The sequence below is a fragment of the Rhyacophila brunnea genome, unplaced genomic scaffold (assembly GCF_057557595.1).
Source record: "Rhyacophila brunnea isolate RB1 unplaced genomic scaffold, BYU_Rbru_1.0 scaffold_2, whole genome shotgun sequence".
Classification (NCBI taxonomy): Eukaryota; Metazoa; Arthropoda; class Insecta; order Trichoptera; family Rhyacophilidae; genus Rhyacophila; species Rhyacophila brunnea.
This window is the reverse complement of record NW_028232859.1, coordinates 45,186,852-45,209,641: the sequence shown is the minus strand read 5'-3', so window position 1 is coordinate 45,209,641 and position 22,790 is coordinate 45,186,852. Positions and strand designations below refer to the sequence as shown.

General features: G+C 32.7%; 1 protein-coding gene across 2 annotated transcripts; it reads right to left on the bottom strand.

The window, feature by feature from the left end:
- Positions 1-847: 847 nt before the first annotated feature.
- On the bottom strand, positions 848-22,389 carry LOC147072386 (cytochrome P450 4C1-like). Of its 2 annotated transcripts, XM_085947708.1 has the most exons (9): positions 22,192-22,389; positions 20,553-20,662; positions 16,226-16,316; positions 14,825-15,010; positions 12,083-12,471; positions 11,039-11,107; positions 9,497-9,665; positions 5,764-5,943; positions 848-2,912 (listed from the first exon to the last, which is right to left on the bottom strand). In XM_085947708.1, exons 1-9 carry the CDS (start codon positions 22,340-22,342, stop codon positions 2,740-2,742), a joined length of 1,518 nt encoding a protein of 505 aa, XP_085803834.1. In that variant the 5' UTR covers positions 22,343-22,389; the 3' UTR covers positions 848-2,739. The 2 variants fall into 2 exon arrangements, with proteins under 2 accessions (XP_085803834.1, XP_085803835.1); XM_085947709.1 differs by lacking the exon at positions 20,553-20,662 and having other exon boundaries at positions 22,192-22,203.
- Positions 22,390-22,790: the final 401 nt, after the last annotated feature.

The following is a 22,790-nucleotide window of genomic DNA, read 5'->3' as shown; positions in this document are numbered from 1 at the left end:
CTATAACTGATTGCATTATTCACAGAATTATGTTGAACAAAGACATACATTTCTATCTCTGACTAACAAATGACATTTTAAAATAGTGTCTCATGTTTACATTACTATTATGCGCGTTTCTCTAACGTATATCTTTCTAGATAGCCCTATCACTGTCTTATCAAAATATTGATTAGACTTTCGAAAAATGATTAATTTTACATATAAAACATTCAATTCAACCACCTATATATTTTTCTTTTTATGCCTAAATATTTTATCTACAAATAGCTAAAAGTAGACGTTTATATACATAATAATAAGTGGGGTATCTATGATTTAAGGTCATTTCTAAACTGCGAGACCATCGTGGCAACGGGAGTGTTAAAGAGGTCAATAGTTAGTTATAATAATTTAAATAAAACTTATTGTAGGATATCACAAGATATTCATTAGGTTCAAGAATATGCGTCTTTCATCATAATCGAGATTTTTTTAAATCCATCAAAGTTATAATAATAATATTATAATCATCCTTTAATAAAATAAATCTAAGATGCCATGTCAGATGTAGTTTTGAAGTTTGTGAATCTAACATGAGATATTCAACAAGTTAAACCATTATGTATTACGATTACCTTAAGGCTTGTACACACATTCTACAGCTACTCTGAGAGGCAGCCTCGTATGGTGAGCACATAGCTTAAGTCATATAAAAGACACTTCACTTTGTATATCCCTAATTTGAAGTAAATTTCTTTTCCGATAACGCATACTGCATTCATTTTGGTGTAGGTACATCATTTTCATTTGAATCCAAGTGAAAATTTCAGAAAAACCAGATTTTTTTTATTTTTTGTGTATTTTTCATTATACATAAACTATTTTTTACATTCATATAAATATGTATTTAAATTATAAAAGCAGTACTTGCTTAGAAACTATATTTGAAGTTTTTAGAAATATCACAATTGTTTTCATTGATCCAGAACAGTACTTTCTTAGTCTCATTACTGGTCAAAGCATTCAGTATAAGCTTATAATACAAACCCTCCCATTCACTACATGACTATGATGCTCTGGCTAATTGACCAAGTATTATTTTTATTTATTTGTTAGCCATGTTGCTGCGCATAAACACTCCCATTATCATAGTCAAAAAATATTAAGTAGGTATTATTACATTACAACTATCTACAATTTCTTGAAACCTTCAAGAACGGTGGGAACAAAGATTAAAAAATAGCAAATGCACTATGTTATTTAGAGTTAAGCACCACCATATCATGGTTATTAGAAAAGTGAATACATCTGATAGTTAATGTTAAGTTAGGTTTTTAGATTACAACAAATAAAAACAGTTTAATAGTGCCTGTACACGTGCATGGATTTACTTGCACCAATAGTGTGTATTTTAAAGTATCGCGATAATAACTGTTTACACGTAAAAATGCTGACCGTCTCTCCAATCTCATTCTTCAAACATAAGCGTGACGCTATGTTGTCATCGGTGCTATTTGACAGGTTTGGACAAGTTCGTAAATAATCGGTAGACGTTAAAATACCCTGTGCGGTGTAGTTCGTATTTCTTCCGCCAGGTTCGCTACTATCGTTCTACTGCGCATGCGCACCGCCATGCAAGGACTAATGATTGCGTGTAAATTTAGAAATTTCTGAACTTTTTTGATACATGCTTGCAATCTTGCAACTTAATACATACTATCAGCAGTAAATCCATGCACGTGTAAACGGGGTATAATAGAATTAAGATGCGGAGGATTAAAAGAGTACGAGTGATACATACAAGTAAAAAATGATTTTAGGAGTAATCTTCTCAGACAGTTATCATACAACACCTCAAGCAATTCAAACCTGTTACTGCTTATTTGTATGAAAAGTTATAAGCATTTTATTCTTAATATTGGATTACAGTTCATGGACTTCTGTGTATAAAATGTGGTTATTATTTTTAGGGCATTGGATCTGATTTGAATGTTTTGGCCTGACTTAGAGCCAAACACTAAAAATATTTTTAAGTTTTGTAAGCGTGATTTTTTTTCATATGATAGTAATTCTGAATTATTTGAGAATAAGTCCTCATTAGCAGAAAGACGAAAATAGTTCTGTAGAATTTACAATCGCATATTTAACATCAATGTCGATTTAATCAATTTGGTCACCAGAGCAATTGAATTCGATCAATTCCCACTGCCGCAATTATTCATTTAATTGACACTTTCATTTTGGTGTGGTTTAATTTTAAACAATATTTTATTTTGCAATGAATTTAAAAAGCAACTCTTAACACCATATGTTTGGCTTCCTAACACACAAATTGCAGTAAGTTATAGTTCCTTGTTTAACGTTTTAATTGAAATTTACTTTTCAAAGCGGTAACCATATATATATACCTCTCCTACTCCTACCACAGAGTCTAACGAATTGGTGCGCAACCAACCTTTCAATTCACCGGTAGGCCTCAAAATAAAAAAAGCGATTAGAAAAATGGACCCTTTTAGATAAGTATGTTATTTCAAAAACTCAAAGACAAAAATTTCAGGCCTCAAAAGAGGACATGTGTGGCGAAAAGAGCATGTATGGTAACCCTATGCTATGCTATGGTCGGTGTAATCATCGTAAATATTAATTTTTTTATCATGCTAGTAGATCACTGGGTAAGTTGTTGGTTGAAGAAAATCATACAGTAACTTCTAACTGGCACATATTTCCCATCAAAGAGTTGTAATATTATATAAATGACTACATTTTCTCAGGGTTCCGTCGGATGAATTTCACTTTTATTGGATCCTTGCTTCTCAGAACTAAATCTCCAGAGAAAATGATATCATTCGGTCTTGTGATTGGTTCCAAAATAAAGTTTCTTAAGATGGATGATATGATTGACTTCTCTTCGAGGAGGGCAAACTTTTGTCCTGAAACAAATTAAAATAATATTAAAATGTACATTATTAATTGTTAATTTATTATTGTCAACTGTCAATATTGTTATTATACAACCAAAATATCATGGTTGCGATTTTATGTGTAGTGTAACAGAGAGAAGCAGGGGTCAGGATATTTGAAAGAGCTGGGGATTTGTAGTGTTGCAGATACCCGCTAATACAATTACGGTTGCTATTTTTGTCTAAAAGATCAACCAAACTCTGGTATGTTTTGTTATAAAATCTAAATCTATAAGACATTGATCCAACCAAATTTTGACCTACAGATCAAAATGTTGGACTCTCACCATGGTCGATAAACAAGCGCTTAATGTATTTGAAAGAAAGGTGTTTTGTAGGATATATGGCCCCACACTAGAATAGAAGAAGACGAATGGTGTATACAACATATCCTAGAGCTCCACAACCTCTTACAAGAAGAATGTATCTCAACATTTGTTAAAATTTGATAAACCTTAATGGGCGGAAGACCACACAGTAACATAGACGGTCCTCAACCGCCGATGGGCATCCTGGGTAGCAAGGCAGGCGACTCGCAGTTCATAACTTTGGCAATTCAACAGTATTAACGAGGTTAATAAGGAAAGTTAAGTTGTGATCACATTGAGATGCATGTCACGTCACTATCACGCTGTCACGGCTACAAATTTAGTCTATGGTTTCGTCATTTTGCAGAATATTTTGAATGATCACCACCTCTCTAAATTCAATTATAGAGAGTGCCAACTTCAATGTATTAGTATTTTGAAATATTATTAATTATGCATGCTAATTTCAATTAATTTTAACAGTTTCTACTTGTGCGTACGTTAAAATTACTCGCAATATTATATCCATAGATAATATTTTGAACAGAAAACAACCTGGAGACCATAGATAAGAGACAATATTCTTATAGAAAATACATAGTGCCAACCACTAAAAACAAAAAACATGATTTTGACATGATTCGAAAAAGTGTAGACATCTAGAATATGATAAAAACGTTCAAAACATCATACGGGTGTCGATGCAGTGCGGTTCAATGTAAGGTGACCACATTGTTGCTTTGGTGATTTCAGCAGATTTTGCTGACCTGACAATGTTCGTTTGAAGGTTCAAAATGTGCTACAGGATGGGAGCATCAGTCTGATAACATTTTAAACACCAAGAAAAACGACATTACACACCTTTCCTGTAGCGGCAGTTTACTGTGACGTCACATGATAGTCCGCGTGTTAGTGTTGCTGGGTATCAATTTATTGATGTTTACTGTCTACTCAAACTGTGTCAATCACGAGTACTGTGTTAGTTGTTACTCAAAAATGACTCATTCAATGCATCTTTTAATATGTTCTAAAATGTCTGTAGGTAGTTGTGTAAAGAAAATCTTAAAGCCAGATAATTATTTAAATCCAGGATAGCCCGAACCTATCCCAGACATGGCAAGCCAATATTAGCATGTCAAGACGATTAACCTAACCAATCTAAAAATAAAAATGCAGAATATCGAACACTAATGTTAAAACATTATTGTAAATTATATTGACACTGCTGTGGCCAAATTTGTACCATGATACAGGTATATCACAGGTATAATCTATTAATCATTTAATACCAAAATACTTCTAACATTACATTGAATGCATTCTTTTATTACTTTTTAAGATTATGACTTTTGGACCCACTGTTTCTATTATTATTTAAAATATTTTTTTGCCCAATGTCTGTTGATATTAAATATATTTTTGAGCATTCTTTTTTTATAATACCTACGTACATAATAAAAATGACATATTTCTTATTTATGATTTATGTATGCCCTTTACATACTTTTCTTTATTTTTTTCACATACTGTGTGAATGTAATCCTCCAATGTCAAATTAAATAATATTGTTTATTTCACATTGAAATGATATTGAAATTTTAAATCGACTGCCTGAATTAATTCCTCATTTGACTCTTAAATTTAAGTTTGGCAACCGTTACAAGCTCATTCATTCACTTGTATGGTATCAGGGTTTTGGCGACAGCATTGAGACATACATTAACAAAATCACAATGTCAACAACACTACAGAGCCACCTGTAAAACCTCAATCCAAGATTGTACATTTTCACTAACTTGGTGAATGAAAGAGAGACCTCCAGGGAAGGCAAGGCATACATGGCGCAGATCTCAACAAACATGATCAGCGGTTTAGATTTCTCCGCACTCACATAAGAGGAGTGGGATTTCATCGCCTCTTATGTATGTTGGCGCCTGCGATGGGCGAGCGGTAACGTGACGTTTTACAAAGTTGTGCGTCTTGGGTTCGAATCCCAGTTCTAGAAAATTGACGTGTTGTTTTGTCAATGTGTTGAACCCACGAACCTAATAGGTTGAGCAAAAATCCTCTCATAAAAACAAAAAATCTGTTAAAACAACCTCCACTCCGTGGAGTTTAATATGCTCCGCTTAAAGCCAAACATGGTAATTTACTTTTTTTTTACATTACCCATGTTATAAGCACATTGAGTATGTCCACAGTGTATGTGGTTTAGATCTACAATGTACTTCCAGAGGAGTTGGGTTACTGGTAGGTCTACTCCTGGTGCAAATAGTCATCTTATTTATGAACAGGGATATGAAGTTCGTGGGCTGCTGTTCAAATGCCACCACAAATCAAAGATTTCACATGCTATGTCATAACATTGTAGATTTTATATTGTAGGTACTTCCTTCCTCTTTTCATGAAAACTTATCATCCATCGTTCTATTAAAAACCAATATAGATACAATTATATTAGGGGTCTGTATACTCCGTTCGAATTGGGTAAGGTAAAAAAAGATATATCTTACCGATACAATTCCTGGGACCAGCGCTGAATGGAATGTAAGCAAAAGGATGTCGCTTTGAGCAGTTTTCAATGGTGAATCTGTCAGGGTCGAAGACATCTGGCGCTGGATATAGACTCGCAGCCCTATGCATGTCAAAAATGTGGATGTGAAAGACTGAATCGGCCGGTACCAAATAGTCTTCTGGAAATATATCAGAAAAAAGCATTTTAATTTTGCACCATACAATGAATTTATACAGTATAAGGTTAGGAGTACAGTATAAAAATGCAATATTCACACAACATCATTGTTATTGCCATAGCAATGTTTCATGTGCATTGTTTTGACACTCATGAATATTTGAACATACTTAAAATTAAATTATACTTTTGCGTAATAAATGCCAGTAGTGAAGACTCGGCAATCAACAATAAAATAATATGTAAACAGAAATCAAGTACCTAGGTACCTAAATATAGTATTGAATGTCTTTTACCCCTTTTAAACAAAGCAAAATTGTATCGATTACCAATTATCTACGCAAACAACAACCAATAAAGATCATTGGAATCAATTATTTGGATGTTTTTAATATATATACACTAGACTTGTGAATAATGAAACAATATTGAACATGAAGAACATATTGCCATTTCAATAAATAAAAAATATCAGTATATCCACAGTGCATGCATTTATTCAATTAAACCACTGATAAAACAACGATTAAATTATTTTAAAAACTTTTAATTATTTATATTGTGCAGTTTTCATACTTTTGTATCTCAATTAAAAAATAGTTTTACAAATTACAGAAATTTTAAAAGTGCCAGCACTTTCGATTATCAAAAGCAACGTTGCCATGCTATTTTTTGTTAATCAGCATATTTGCATATGACCCTTAGTGCGATCCCCTGAAATATTCATTGCCGTTATTATATCACTTAAAGCCGGAGAGAAGATTATCTACTTAATACTCTGTTTCTTATGATATAAATAATATGCTGAATCATGACATATTATATTATGTATTAACACTCAGATATCCTAAAGATAAACCTGCTTTACAGTGCATAGATAATTCATTTTTATGACAAAAAAAACTGTCTATTGATAGCACAATAATGACTTAAGTATATTCATAATAAAACGTTTATAGAATAAATTAGTTTAGTTTTGTAGGAATTATTTTTGATAACATTACAATCAATCAAACAGTTGATGTTAATCCCATGCCAGAGATTGGTAGACCACGGTTCGAGAGTCACGTGTAATTCTTCAGTATATGTGCATGGTTCTTCAGAAATATTGAAAGTGAAAAAATCATATTTCAAATACATCAAATTAAAATTCCAATGATAAAACAATGTCTGTATTAGAGGTGAGTTGGAAATACTGTCACCAGTTTGAGTACTTAAGTTTAGGATGAAACTACCCATACTCAGTATGTGTGGCCCAATGACATTAATATGGACGAAGCATCTGGAAAAAAAATGACACTCACCTTTGTGTCGGCTTTGCCGAATGGCATAATCTGTTCTAACGCCATTAATAAAGGTGATATTGCTATAAATTCCCGATGCTTTTTGTCGGGTCTGCCGAATGGTTCGGTTCGAACGGGTTTGCTCAAATGAACATTGACACTAGAAACACTGTTCTAATGCCATTACAATAAAGGTCATATTGCTATAAATTCCCGATGCGTGATATCGCATAATGGAAATTGCGTAATGTTTACCTATACATGTGCGAATGTCGCTATGCACGAATTTACTTGCATGCTACTGTATTGAGTGCGTTGTCCATTAATAATGTCATCGGTGTGGCCCAATAAACTTATTCCAAAAAACTTGTGATGATATCATCGCGAGTCGCTGTTCTGTGCACTCGCCAGTTGGTAGACTTTCAAGACTATTGACATTAAATGCGCGCGAACGAGATAGCACTTGAATATAGGTATATTTTAATTTATTAGTCTATTGTGTTCGAATGTATGAATAATAAGTCATAAATTTTTTGTCGCAGCACAGTGGTGAGATGACGCACAGGCTTAGGCTTGTTATGACCGCTCAAAACATGTTTAAAATTAAAAAAAAATCACTGTTATTCATTTTTGTTAACAAGAATATTGCAACATAACAGAAAAACAACTCATAAATTTAAAATGTGTTTAAAATTTTATAATAAATGGAACTTTTCGACAAGCAGAGCTCAGCATATTTTTAGCGATTCTATTGAAGCCGATACACAGTCCGAGTTCCCTGAGCTGATACGTATATCAAAAACTAATATGGAGTTAGTTTTAGTTTCAGTTGAATATGAAACTTTTGTCGCATACGCACGCCAAACGCTCTATATAGTATTCCAAATCTAGTAAGTATTTTGGAACAAGTTTCTATACTAAGTATTTTTTATACTGGTAGTAAGTACATATACTTAGTCTTCAAAATCAACCAGTTTTCCCATCTCTAGTCTGCATTAACATTTATTATTTCTGGACAAGTATTTTGGTGTGAGGGAATCATGTTTCTAAGTTTTTTGAAATCCATGAATAGTGAAGCTATTCTAGTCTTCGTTACAAATTTTCTCAATGACAATGTCAACCAATTAATTTTATCTTTATTTGATATTAACACGGGCACTATTTTAATGAAATAGCTGTACTTAACCTGGAAATAGTTATTGAGCTTCAAATTTGTATGTCTTTATACTAAATATAAAAATCTGGAAAAGTAAAATGCTATCCTATTTCACAACGCAAGAGGGCTACTATGAAAGATTTACAAAATGAAGACACTACTATTCAAAACATATGGGTGTTCTTCCTCTTTATTTTTTACCTTTACAATGCCGCTGATCACGGCTAGTGTATTAAAATTCTCAACCAAGATGAATTACCAAACAAAATATTTCTATGGTACTTGAAATTGCTGTAGGCACTAATTATCTTTGGTTTTGATATGTTAAAAGATTACCTACCACTACATACTTTGTAACAATTGCATCAAAGGTGATGGGTGTTAGGTCAAAGTTATTAATATCTTCAACCAATCTCCAATCTATCCTGTCAAAAATTAATGTTCAATAACAAAGCATTCATAGATTTTTCTATCTTTCTTTTGGATCTTTTATAATAAGGAAAGTAGGTATTTGTAGAATGTGTATTACTTATTACAGTAGGGCCTCAAAATTAATTCAGATTTCTTCTCGTTTGATTTGGCAGATTGTCATTAGGTATATAGATAGGTACAGTGATACATAGAATACATAATGTCACAAATTGAACTGACGGCTGAGCAAGTCTATATGATATTTTCAGCACTACGGCATATGGCTGATTCAAGGGATACAGAAGTGAGATATTGAATCCTTTTCATTCTGACATGTTTATAGTGCCATGGAAGGTGATAGTACATAAATCACAGATGCATACAAATTGAAGAGGAATCTTAACATGTATCTATCTAAATATAGATAATAAATATTGTGTCATGGATAGCATGTCATTAAAAGAATACTAAATTTATCTTCTTAAATCTCGTGTAAAAGCTAATTAATTGAATAAAAAATAGTTGAATTTAAAAAACTTTCAAAACAAAAGAGGAATCCTGACGTCATCTTTGATTCAAAATTAGTATGTCCTTGTATGCTTGTATGTCCAAAGGGAACTCAGTTGAAGATTTTTTTTAAATAGGATCGTTTTTGGGAGTGTGACGAGTTATGTATTTTATCTGAATATTATCATTAAACTTACTCAGCTGAACGTCTTCTGTTATCTGTCTTGCTATAAACGGGACACTTGGATAGAGGCGCAGCGCTTCTTTGATGCATCTTTCTAGATACTTCATTTTGTTCAGATCATCTATTGTTACCGGACGAGTCGAATCACCCAATATCTCGTCAAGCTCCGCAACTACCTTATCCTGTAATCAGTTAAGATAAATAATTACTATTTTCGCTGGAGATGAAGGTAATAATTAATACTGTTTTTTTTTTTTATATGAGAAATGATTGTTAGCCATTAGTTTAAGCCATGAAGTCCTTTCCCTGGATCAAACAGATGTTGAAAAAACAACATGTAAATTTTAGCAGATGCCACTACTGTTATGCTGCAATAAAGTATACGTAACATAAGAAACACTGTTTATATTCATTAAACATTTTATTCTCAACACCGCTACGACGGCAACACAGGCTACGCACCTGTGCCGACAAAATTGATATATTAAATTACTTTTTACTCGCTGTCTTTGCCGTCACGGTTACATCACGACTAGCTCCATCTAGGCATTGCTTTGCAAATGATTAGATTATATTCTAAAACTACTACATTACATAAGTAAACTAGATACTAAATTAAATTGTTAAGTTGAATCCGTTTAACCTGATCCTAACCTAATCTAACACTAAAAAACTACCAACGGAAATTTTAGTATTACTACTGTGCGGACTGAGCCTTTTTAATGATGTATTGGATCAGTGATGTGCAAGGAATATTTTTCTGTGTTTTTCAATGAAAGTATTTTCCAATTTTTAACCTGTTACTGCTACAAGACAGTTAAAAATCTAACATCCCTGGGTGGTACAAAGTGACTCTAGGTCGAAATGTAATGCATACCACTATTTGCAGTGAACTTCTATCGGTGGACAGTGGATTTGAATTGTGCTGTTGAATCAAATCCAAATGTTGTTTTTTTCAATGTGTGATTTTAGATCATTAACCCAATGGTTGTGGCAAATAGCTAAAAGTCACTTCTCTTATAACAAAAGGCTGTAAAGACAATGCTCCACCTTGAAAAAGATAATTTCGCCTTTTCTAATGATTGTGACATCATGTAATTAGAAGATTTGATGTCAAAATGCAGACGTTTTATTCGAAAAATTCGAAATTTAAGATTACAGAAGAAAAATACAAGTAAAACATATAGGTATGTATATTGCAGTAACAGGAAACTTATTTTTAAATTTCATTAAAATTAGGAATGTAATGATAATCCAAAACGTGTAATTATTTCCTCATATTATGTAACTATTACATTTAAATCATATGTCATTATAATATTATGCTTTATGTGTTATTTTACAGTTTACATTACAAGGTTAATGGAAAAAAAACAAAAAGGTTAGTTAATAAAAAACACATTTAGTGAATATGTATAAGTACCAGCTCAACACAATATGACGCAAATGAATAATATTTGTAAGAGAATAATTGTAATAACAACAAACTATGCTTCTGTATTATTTTTTGCAATTATATTTAATGCAAATTATAATATTGTTTTTTGTGCTATACCTGTGCATCCATGTTATTTGCCATTAACATCAAACAAAAAGATATGGCCATCGATGTTGTATCATGCCCCTACAAAACAAATAAAGTGAATATTTAATTATCTTTATGTCATGTGAATAATAATTGTACAGGGATATTATAATATAATGTGTAAATCAAAGGTTCCCAACAATGGCGGAACGAGATGGCATTGAAGGTAGTACGAAAAAGAGGGAACTAATGGAGATTAGATCATGGATCCATATTTCTACAATTTGCCAAAAATGTCAGATGGTATGACCTGAAGAAAATCTTATTGATTTTGTGAACAAATCTCTTCAAATTCGATGTGCAAGACTTTGAAGGAGTTTTGGTGTTCAGAACTAAATATTATGTTCCTAAGACTTCCCTATTCAACGATATACTTGTGTGAATCTGGATTCAATTCTCTTTTGTCAATCAGCGAGAAAGTTTCATGATTTGAATTAATTACCATTAAATAAATTATTTACATCCAATTACACAATATGTGCACTTAAACTGAGTTAATTTTTATTATTTTGATTTAATTTAAATTCGTTCACCCGCAGTAGTTAAGTACTGTATGTAGGTGATTTAATCCGTTGTTAAAAAAAAATATACTTAGGTATATACATTTAAATATGATATTACTGTTGTAGAGGGGTGTAAACATTAACCAAATTTTCTATGCCTCACGATATTACTATTGCAGTATCTGAAAGGCCGCAGATTTTTAACAACACACATTGTAAGCTACAATACTGATGCGCTACAAAATAGTTGTAATACTGATAATTTGTGGCGTAGTATTTCATAATTATTCAAACAGATGTCACTGTGTGTTTGATCTTTTAGATTATGCAAATCAATCGACAGTGGCTAATAATTTGAGTTTATAGTTGGACGAGATAACTCGCAAAAATTGTATGTGCGGCCTGTCTATCACAGCCTCATATAGTGAGAAAACTAGCTGAAGCGGTTAACAAAACATTTCCTAGGGATGCGAGGCATAGTTGGGAATCCCTGATGTAAATGAAGCCTTACCTCAAACATAAACGTGTCTACTTCTTCTCGTATCCCCTCATCATCAATTTTTCCTTCAGACTCTGCCTGCAATAATAAATCCAGCATGGCCAAACGTTTCTTTTTTACATTAGCATCATCGTGAAATGATTCTTCAATGTCTGGAAAATCTTCTGCATTCTCAATTCTAGATTTACGCCTCTCTTCAATGACATTTTTGGAGAAGTTGTGCAGTACTGGAAGTACTTTACTTTGTTTGACCCCGACAGACGTCAACGAGAATATAAAATCTGGGATTAGCCAAATTCTGACCAATCTATAAAGAACGTATTCTCCTATTTCATGAACGGCTTTCTTGTATGCACTTATGGTGTTGTCATTTGAACTGAGGCTAGTTCCCATTGCAGTTTCTGAAATCAATAAATTAGTGATTTTGAATATAGAACAGTGTGAGTGAGACTTTGTAATAATAATGTCTTTGACCTTGCAGAGGACATTGTAATGTTTTCCACAAATTAATCCATAATTCGAAATCAACTGCAGCTAATTTAAACTTTAGAATAGTAGACCATTGAATCTATTCTATACTTATGGACCGCTAAAGTGATAAAATCATAAATATTATCAAACTTAGGGTAGGTTTGTATCAAAGTATTAGCACTTATTGTAACAATTACAATTGTAATTATTTGTTTGTAATTTCGTTTGTAAAGTTTGCAGTTTCAGTAAGTAAACAAGGTATTTTTTATCCTTATTTGATTTGAATGTCATTACTTTTGGCCAAAAAAAGTGTTTTTACCTCATAAACAACAATGTCAGGGAATCATATTTTTTCTCGCAAAGATATTTTATTTAAATGTTAGTAATTAGGTACTCATAACAGGTAGATATTAAAACAAATTGTCACATACGTAGGTACTGCATCAACTTTAATGCATTCATTTATCATATTATAATATGTATATGTATTGCAATCGTAAAGGCTATTTTCAGATATGTTATGTATGTTTATAATATATATATACCTAGAACCTTATTTATTTTAACACGCTGGATACTCCAATTTTACAACGTTTTTCTTAGGTCGTATTCTTATTTGTCAGGTGGTTGTTTGTCCGGTACAAATCTTGCAATCGATTTTTAACTAACTTCCCGGCTAGCTAGACATTTGAAACTTTTAGAATATATCAGAACACGATGCCAATGCATTTTTTTAGCCATCTTTAAGTAGAATTGAATTCATTTTTAGTTAATTCTGTTTTGTATGAAAAGTTATTTCGATACCATTATTGGTTGCTAGGGGGCCCTAGCAACTAAATTATTAAATAATATATACGTGCGTTTCTATCAGTGTTGCCATATTTTTATATGCTGATTATAGTACAAAGGCGTAAAAATTATAGTATTTCTGAAAAATATATAGTACAGGAACATTTTTCGTCATGAATGCTTTAAAATTATAGTATTTTGGTATATTTGGCGTATAATTATAGTATTTTACATTTTTCGCGAAATCAAAATTATAGTATTGTACTATAATTATATTACGGTTGGCATCACTGGTTTCAATGGAAATCAATATGAAATGACATTTCATTATTCAGTATTTCTATCAAGTACAAATTTTTTTGATCGTTTAAGCTAGTCGAGTCAAGTTTATATGATTCAACAAAAAATTTAAAAACGTTGTAGGTATATAAAAAGTTCTTTTTATCTTGTAATAATTATTTAAATATGGTACTAAGTATTTCAGATATGACGGAAGATTTTCAGGACAATTACTGTCTTTGCTTGCGTGTGGAGTTGAAAAGTGTGCAAGCGAAATTGTATTAGCTACAAAAAAAGTAGTTATTAATATAGGATAATAAATAATATTCCACTTTTATGTACGTAATAATAAATTCACTACCATATAGCAAGCACCACATGCCGCACCACATTTGCTCATATAGGGAGCAGTAGCTACTGGGCACCTAAAATATTGTTTTATTATCTAATACATCTGTGATTTTTGGTCAGTTTGATAAGTGTAAAACTGATATTTAGAAGAGTTTGAACCAAAGAGGTTGAAAAAAACTTTCTGGTTGAGCTTTTAAAGTGGACTATAATTATTTTGTGGGAAGATGAAGAGATCGGATCTAGGGGTGGGGGCGATGGAACAAAATGCCAGACACTGACCTTTGTGATGATGTATGATGGCTCCGTGGTCTGGTTTCAACTGTCACTAGAGTATCAGTATTGTTGTTTTTTGTCACCCGGTTCGTAGACTCACGCACTTTGTGATACAGTTTTATGGATTATATGTGAGGGTGTATGAATGATGATGATAGATTCTGAATGAGTCTGTATCTATTGAGTTAATCACTTAAGCGACGGAAAGCTATTAGAAGCCCGCTGTTGAGATGCAACTCAATGTTCCTTGTAACACCGTCTCTCATGATCCATAATTGCTTATTAATTGTCTGGTAACAATAACACTGGGGATTAGGAGGTGGGTGAGGAGATAAGGAGTGGAATGGGAACATAAATGGCCTAACCACTTTATTTTATATCTATACCTACAAATGGAGCCTAAACATATGAAAATCCTCACAAAACAGTGGTACCTATTTAGCAAAAAGCCGGCTGTGTCTAAAATATGGAAAAGGAATGGAATCTAATTTTGCCAATCTTACATGTATCAATCAGTACCCTTTCGCCATTAGTAAAGTTTCATGTTTCATAGTGACAAATTGTAGGTAGGTAATCAATTTGTTTTCTTACCACATATTGAGTGTAAAGCAAACTGGGTTACGTGTGGAATGATGTTGGTTTCTTCTTTCCCGACTTCAGATTGAAGTCTATCTATCAAAAGTGTACTCTGCTCATCGAATGTTTTGCAGAATTGCTTCAGAATGTTGAAGTGGAATGCCGGTGTTAGGATTTTTCTTCTTTTTTGCCATTTTTCACCTACAATTAATAAGATTTTCTTTAATCTCATTAGGTAGATAAAACTAACACACCTATTTAATTAGCACACAATTTGTATTTTCAATTAAAGCAATATGGATAGTTACTGGCTGTGATACTTACGGCCAGTTTTAGGATACACACAAATAGATTATCAGGTCAGTATGGCAACGAGTTAATTATAATATTGCATTATATATTTGCCTTGATGTATATATCTGTCTGTAACACATAAGCCGTCTTTTCCTGACGCACACCTGTGGCTTTGTTGTACGACCGCATAAATGGAACACCCACCTTGCATCCCTCTTATACGCGCTACACTTAATTGCTTTTCTATACCTATATTCATTTCGCTCACTCTCATTGGTAGGTATTCAAATCAATGCATTCTTTAGCTATGAATATTGTTACCCTAGATTGATATTCTTATGATATAACAAAAATTGTACAAGAGCTTGTCCAGATGATGCGTGTCTTGCATATGGACGGCTCAATGAGGTCACATGTACCTCGACCGCACGCGAGCAGTGGCGCGCGGCGATTACAGATGGACGGCTCAATGAGTTCACATGTACCTGGAATGCGCGCGAGTTTTTACGCGCAAGTAAAAACGCGCCATGTGGACAAGGCCTTATTGTTAGCTAATGAAGAATATTGACAGGTGGCAGTGCCACCTGGTAATTTTAAGTTAGATATTTTATTATATGAAGCGTGTATTTTTAAAAACAAGTCCACATAATATTTATTATAAATATCTAATAAAAATACGTATATCTATTCTATAATATGATATATCACACGATATGTAATAAAATAACCTATCATGGTTTCCCAAAGTGGTCGCAAACGTCCCCTCTGTGAACTCTAGAGGGTAGTGATGTTGTCCCCATGCGAAGTAAAGGCCATTGGGGAGCAATTGAGCAAGAAGCTAAAGAAGGTATCCTCCTTGCAATGAAGATTTCCTATTGAGTTTTAAAAATGCTGAATCAGAATTGCAGTTACAAGAAGAAATAATTGAATTATCGACAAACGAAAAATTGAAATTCAAAAATACAAATTGGTTTCAGCAACCACCATGCTCAACTATCCCATTACCTAGTTTTTTTTTTAATTGATTGACTTCTTACTAATAACATATAATAATATATTGTGAATCTGTCTACACAGCAATCGTCAGGGTACGAGATTGTTTATAATGTTCTGAATACTAACCAGTACTTGTCAAAAGCCCCTGCTTTAACCATGGATGAAGAAAGTCATAAATGCCACTCTTAGCTATATGCTTTGTACTGGATAAAATGATCTGAAAATTGATTAAACTTGCTTAATTATATTAACAACAAACTACAAGCAATAGATTATAATATTGTTTTATTGTTCATTATAAATGTCGTTTAACCTTTAATATTTTCAGTAAACAAAAAATACTTTCGTACTGTTACTAGGTATTGTTTACGATTCCTTTTTTTGTAACCGGCGGCTTGCGAGCCTCGTGCACATTGTTTGCAGTCCATAAATGACTGACCCGTTGAATTATTTCAATAATAAATTTACTGCGAATAAAACAATAATTATTGTACACACTCCCAAATATAGTTAATTCTAATTGACGGGTACAGAAGCAAAGGCAGCGAACTCCCATATTTATGTTTTTGAGAAAAAGCCCAAAAATTTATAAAAATTAAAGGAGATTTCGTCAGAATCTAAAAAAATTACATGTTTTTAGTATTTTGATAACAGGGAACAACTTAATTCTCAGTTTTTCTTCAATGTATGTCTATAAAAAGATAATTAATATTTAAATCAGGAGATTGCTGCTTTTGCTACCAAGCGGTGGAGATTACTGCCTTTGCATCTTACAAAATTAGAGATTGCTTGTTTGCCATAAAACTTAATGCCGACATCTTATTAATTAAAAATTAATTAACAGGTCAGCAGTGATTGTTAATTAACAATCACTGTTAATTAATTTTTAATTACCACATTTAAATAGCATGTTAATGATATATAATGGCCAGGTAACGAAAATCACCGCCAACTGTCTGTTTACTATGAAGCGGCCATCATGTGGCGTGACATTCCCTTGCATTTGATTGGTTGTAATGGAAATTGCTGTACATGCTTTTGAAAGGACAGTGAGATTACTGCCTTTGCTTTTAATAGTAATTTTCAAAGGTGCGTTTTGATGAGAGAATACTGGGTTTGCCAATAAATATTGAATTTATTTGGTTCACAATTGTCTCTATGGAATCTCTATGGAACTGTATTCACAACTTTTTTTTCGAGTTTTCGGAGATTGCTATCTATGCTTTTATAACCCTCAATTGTATTATTCAAAACGTCAACTACTTTTTTACCATCAGTACCTAGGTCAGCGATTTCCAAACTGGGAGTTTCACACAATTAATGTAGCCACAGGTTTGCAGTTTGCAAATGTATAGTAATGTTTATAAAACGGCCGCTAGTTATAAACTACGTAAAAAACAGTCCAAAGGTTGTTTGCAAACCTGTCTGAAAATATGGAGACTAATTTTATAATACCTCACTTCTATAGTTCTATACCATTGTGAAACGCGCTGTCTATCTCGTGAAAAAATGAAATAAAAGGGTCAAATCATAATGTTGAAATTTGAGGCAAATTTGTTTAGGAACGATAATTTTGTTGTTAAACTTGTCTATTTGGTTGAAATTTAAAAAAAATAAGTGAATAAATCAATGCAAGGACCACTAATGCATTCGCTGATTTAAAAAGACAAAGTGAAGGCATTCATAAAAAGTTGGAGCTTTGGAAATCAAAATTACAAAAAAAAAAAATAAGTTCGCCATGTTTCTACTTTTAAATGATTTCTGCGCCAGATATATTGAAGCAAACAAAAATCTATTTACTGAGTTCTTGGTTAATTTGCTAATGCACTTTTTACATTATTTTATTAATACTAAAAAAGTCGCCTGCGGAGCTGCTTTGTTTAGCTTGTTTTGTAGAGCTATTAAATATTTTAAATGTGTGGTTGTGCGTTGCAATTTGATGTGATACCTATATGATGATTGATATACTTAAATGATAACCCCCGTGTATAATTTAGGAAACACTACATTCAGCGGTCGAAATGGAAAATTCTACGAACCGGAGCGCTCGATTATTTTACGATAATATTAACATTGTTATTTAATTGTATACCTACACTTATTTATTAAAAAAAGTGTGTTGGATTTTTTTTATTATGACATTTTCTCGCTCAGAGGGTCAATTTAATATTTTCACAAGACGGAGCGATAATTTTGAGGATTTTATAACCCGGAACGGCGCTCCGGTGCGTTCCAGTCCATTTCGACCCCTGACTACATTAGAGTACCACACTGTCCTTAACCTCAGCGATAGGTAGGTGGGCCCGCCAAAGATCCTGGCCTGGGGGCCCGCTTTAGGATGTGGGGCCCATGATAGAATCTATTTGTCAATGAACGATGATGAATTATTTGTATTGAATTTGATTGTGCTAATAAACAAGCACATTCATCGCATGAAAAACAAATTAATTTAAAAATGAAAATAATATAAGTAGTAAAACCTTGTTTATTTTTATATATTTTTTTAAATTTTTGTATTATATGTAGTACATTGTTGACTATTTAAAAAGATGTCTGTATTATTTAATGAAATAAAGGGGGGTGAGGTGCCAAGATTTTTTTTTAAAGGGAGGCGTAGTAACATAAAGTTTGGAAACCACTAACCTAGGTCCTAGATGGTAATACATCAATTAAACGTATAATTGCACATGCAGGATGAGGCAACACGTTCTTAATTAATCAGTTTCGCGAACTAGATGATAGTCGTCGCACTTGGAAGCAAGTTAATTTGCGAACAATAATGAGTTTTAAATTCATTAATTTATTCGGCTGACTGACAAACATATTTTATTGCTGTCATGTCGACATGTCGATCACGGGATGGGTTTTGGTCGATCGCACCATAGACTCATAGAAATTGAGTCTTGATATTTAATAAGCGTATAGATACATTCAGTTGTAGTATGTATTATATGATTCAATTAATATTTTGAAAGGAAAGCATTAACCATTCCTATTTTTAATTCATTAAATAAATCCCGTTAAAGTCGTTTTAAAATTAGCTATGAGAAAGCCCGCATCACCTCGTCGTATCCAGTGCTGCCAACTTTTTATTTTTCTTGCCAGATCTAGCTTACAAAAGTTGCATCTGGCGTATTGGGTTAAATCTAACATTTTTCGACACTGTAGTAAACGCTTACAACTTCTCATAATAAAGGTAAAATATTATATTAGATTTAATTAAGCATTAACATGCCAGTCTTTTATACCTTCAATCTTAAACCTAAATAAAATACTTAATTATTACATTGAAATGATGATTAAATTTATTACCTGCAATTATGTATTTTAAATTTTAAGACTTATTTTATTAGTTGTAGATACAAAACGAAACTGTTCTTCAATCTTTGTTATTGTAAAGATACATTTAATAATTATGTCACATATTTTTAAAATGCTAGTTTCTAGACACTTTGAATTTTGGAAAATCTACCCTTTTTTCTGCCATCTACGTAGTTTATTTTTTTTTTATCTTACTGGCTTTTTGTGAATATTAGTAACATTGGTGGTATCACTCACGATCTGCAGCAAGAGTGAGAGAATGAGAAGATCTGTATCCACGCGCTTTAAACTGAGGCGTAGTTTCTCGTACATATTTTGTGCAAAAACTTATTGCACAGTTAGTGTGAGAGTAGTTTGACGGTGAGTAAATTGAGTATTTATTTGTGATGATTTTTTTTTATTAACCATTGTACCTTGCTTTTTGCTATAGTTGGTTGTTAATAACTTGAACAATCACAAACACTCAGGCTTTGAGAAAATCACATATTATATTATATATTATATATTGCGTCATCATCGGGTCGAAACCAGAGCTCCCAGATGGAAGGCCAGAGGCTGCAGACGCATGGACGTAGGGTCTTATTTGATTCTAATCGGATGCATTTGGACTCAAATAAGAACTGTATCGACGCACGTCTACGCACATCGACTGCAATGCCGTATGTCTGCAGTCTTCACCAAATCATTGCCAGTTTTATACTGAATACTAGATCACATCCAACTTGAAGTTGAACATGTCTGTTATATTGCATGCTTCATTTCTAATTTTCAGATCAGGGGTATCAGATAATTCTGATAAGAGAAAATATCCACAAAGTTCATAACGCAGAGACACAAACAATGTTTTGTTATTAAATCTATTATTTTCGTTTGTATTAAAAAAAATACACTCGGTTTCATTTTTATAAATCATGATTTTTCATATTGTCTCGTACTTAACATATTTTTGTAGTTTCAACATTGTAATAATAAATATTGTAAAGAATTTTTTACACTCCCTATTGTTGAAACTAAAAGTTATATGTGGCTCATAGGTCTGTAAAGGTTGCCGACCTTTGCTTTAAATATGATGTACCTAGGCAATTATTTAATTGTTGTGATTATTTGATTAATATGTAAATTCGTTACTCACTTCTATATCATCTGGGTTGTAGATATTTATGACGCGAAAACTGCCAAACCATACTCTGTATAGAGATGCAAATCTATTCGCATACGTTCTTGTCTGGTAAAACACGGGAACTAAAAGAAAATAATTTACTTACTTAATACCACAGGTATTGTAATTGTCAGCGAATCAATTAAACGCATAATTAAACATAAATATTTAGGGACACGAGTCAATGAGACTCAAGAAATAAAAACCAGAATAAAATTGAGTGTTTTGTCTCCTTAGTAGTCGAGACCTACTACCTCGAACTGATACATACATACTATGGTTCGCTTTTATATTATTATCCCAATCATTTTCTATGACATCAAGTAAAATATGAGGTGTGAATGCTAAAGTGACGACCTGTAGGGGTTGGAAGGTAATGAGTCGCTTAGGAGTAGCATATTCTAAGGGGCGGCAAATAAAGAGAAAATTGACCACTATAGTGTCTGTTTTTTCCTGCCAAACATTACACCTTTTTCTATTTTTATCTTTTCCGTCACTGATTTTTTAGTGGATATATTATTATTAGTAGTTTTACTTTTATTAATTTTATACTGTAACTGTTTATTCTCAAATTCAGTCAAATTCTCGAGTTAATCGGGTGTAGGTTTCTCGAGTCTCACAAAAAAATAAAATCAATGTAAAACATGGAATTTACTCAATCTCAAAGGTTTACGGTCATCTGTTTTCAGTATAACGGCTCCCAGCAAACTGTGATACTACGAACTGCATTCGTACAAATTTTCGGACACGAATTTAAGAATGGAATAACCTGAGACGCTGCTCTACAAGATACGGTGGTTGGGCATGAGACTATACGGTGGAGGAAGCTTGTAGAAGACAAAGTGCAATGATAATGTTTCCTGGTAGCGGCCAAGACCCACATTGGGTTATAGTGCCAATAGAGGATGTGACCGCGAAATTTCGTCTCCAGAATCCTCGAAATATAATCAGAAAAGGCCAATCTCGAATCTCAAGATAATAATACGAAATTTGAAGAAGTCTCATTTATCCAGAAATCACCAATGAGATTCTCGAAAACTCGAAAAACTGTTACTAGGTAAAATAACGAAAGGATGTGGCAACGGAAAAAGAAAATTTTCAATCGAAACTGAAATTTTACGAAATCGCCGGTTAAAAAACCTTTGCCTCAGGAAAAGTTAAAAAAAGAACCCTCGAAAAAAATTGTTTGGAAGCAAAACCTAAATGTTTTCGACTTTGATACTGAATGAAAAGACAATTTACCTAATGAGCAAAAAAAAACTATCAAGAGGTAATATCAAACAAAACAAAATGTTCTAATTTCGAGAATTCTCGAATCTTGAGAAATCACAAGCTCTAAATTTCGACGATAGTGATGATACATACGTGATATTGTATTTATTAATTATTTTTCGCCTAGTTGTAAATAATTATGATCCAGTCATGTGAAATTTTCATCGAATAAAAAAATAGTTTCAATAAAAAAATCTTGATACAATTTATATTAAATTGATTCGACATTTTGCCTCATTAATTGATCTGTTGACCGCCTACATTTAATTTGGTGTAACCTGTCAAAAAGATGTATTCGAATTATTGATAACAGGTTTATTTTGTATTTAAATTATAGTACCTGGTCCATAGAGAAAATCCAAAATATTTCCAATCACAGGCAAAGGTTTCGGCCCAGGTATCTTGTTAATAATTATCCCATCCTTTGAATAGTGTATGCAATAGTCAGCATAATACAAGACTATTGCTATAACAAGTAAAATTAACCACATTTTGTACACACACCAAAACGTTATCTCTTCACGCAGAACATTGAATATAAACTGAATGCGGTGTAATCTGGCCAAGCAATGTTTAGCTTTCCCCCTCTTCTATATGAAGCTAATCTATCATAGTATTAAGTACTGATAATAAACTAAGTAACTAGAAATTATCTGACAAAAAACTGTAATTGTTTATGTTTACGTACCTACAAACTGTTATTATAGATAATGCAGTACCTACCTACTTGTGCGTGATCATTTTAACAGCGTTATCTCATCCATATGTCATGCACCAGCGATAGAAAACCTCTTTATGAACGTGGACTGGAATGAGGCCATAAAGAAAATGTGACAAAGCATATGGATAGATTTTCACCATACGGCATCATTAAAAAGGGGAAATGGAGTAAGTCCATTCTAATGACAACTGCACACTAATTCGATGAATGTGACTACG

Coding starts and splice junctions, on each gene's coding strand:
- LOC147072386 (XM_085947708.1), bottom strand. CDS start 22,342: ATGTGGTTAATTTTACTTGTTATAGCAATAGTCTTGTATTATGCTGAC. Junction 16,317..20,552: donor ACAACCCAGATGATATAGAA/GTGAGTAACGAA, acceptor ATCAATTTTCAG/ATCATTTTATCCAGTACAAA. Junction 11,108..12,082: donor TAGACACGTTTATGTTTGAG/GTAAGGCTTCAT, acceptor TTTGTTTTGTAG/GGGCATGATACAACATCGAT.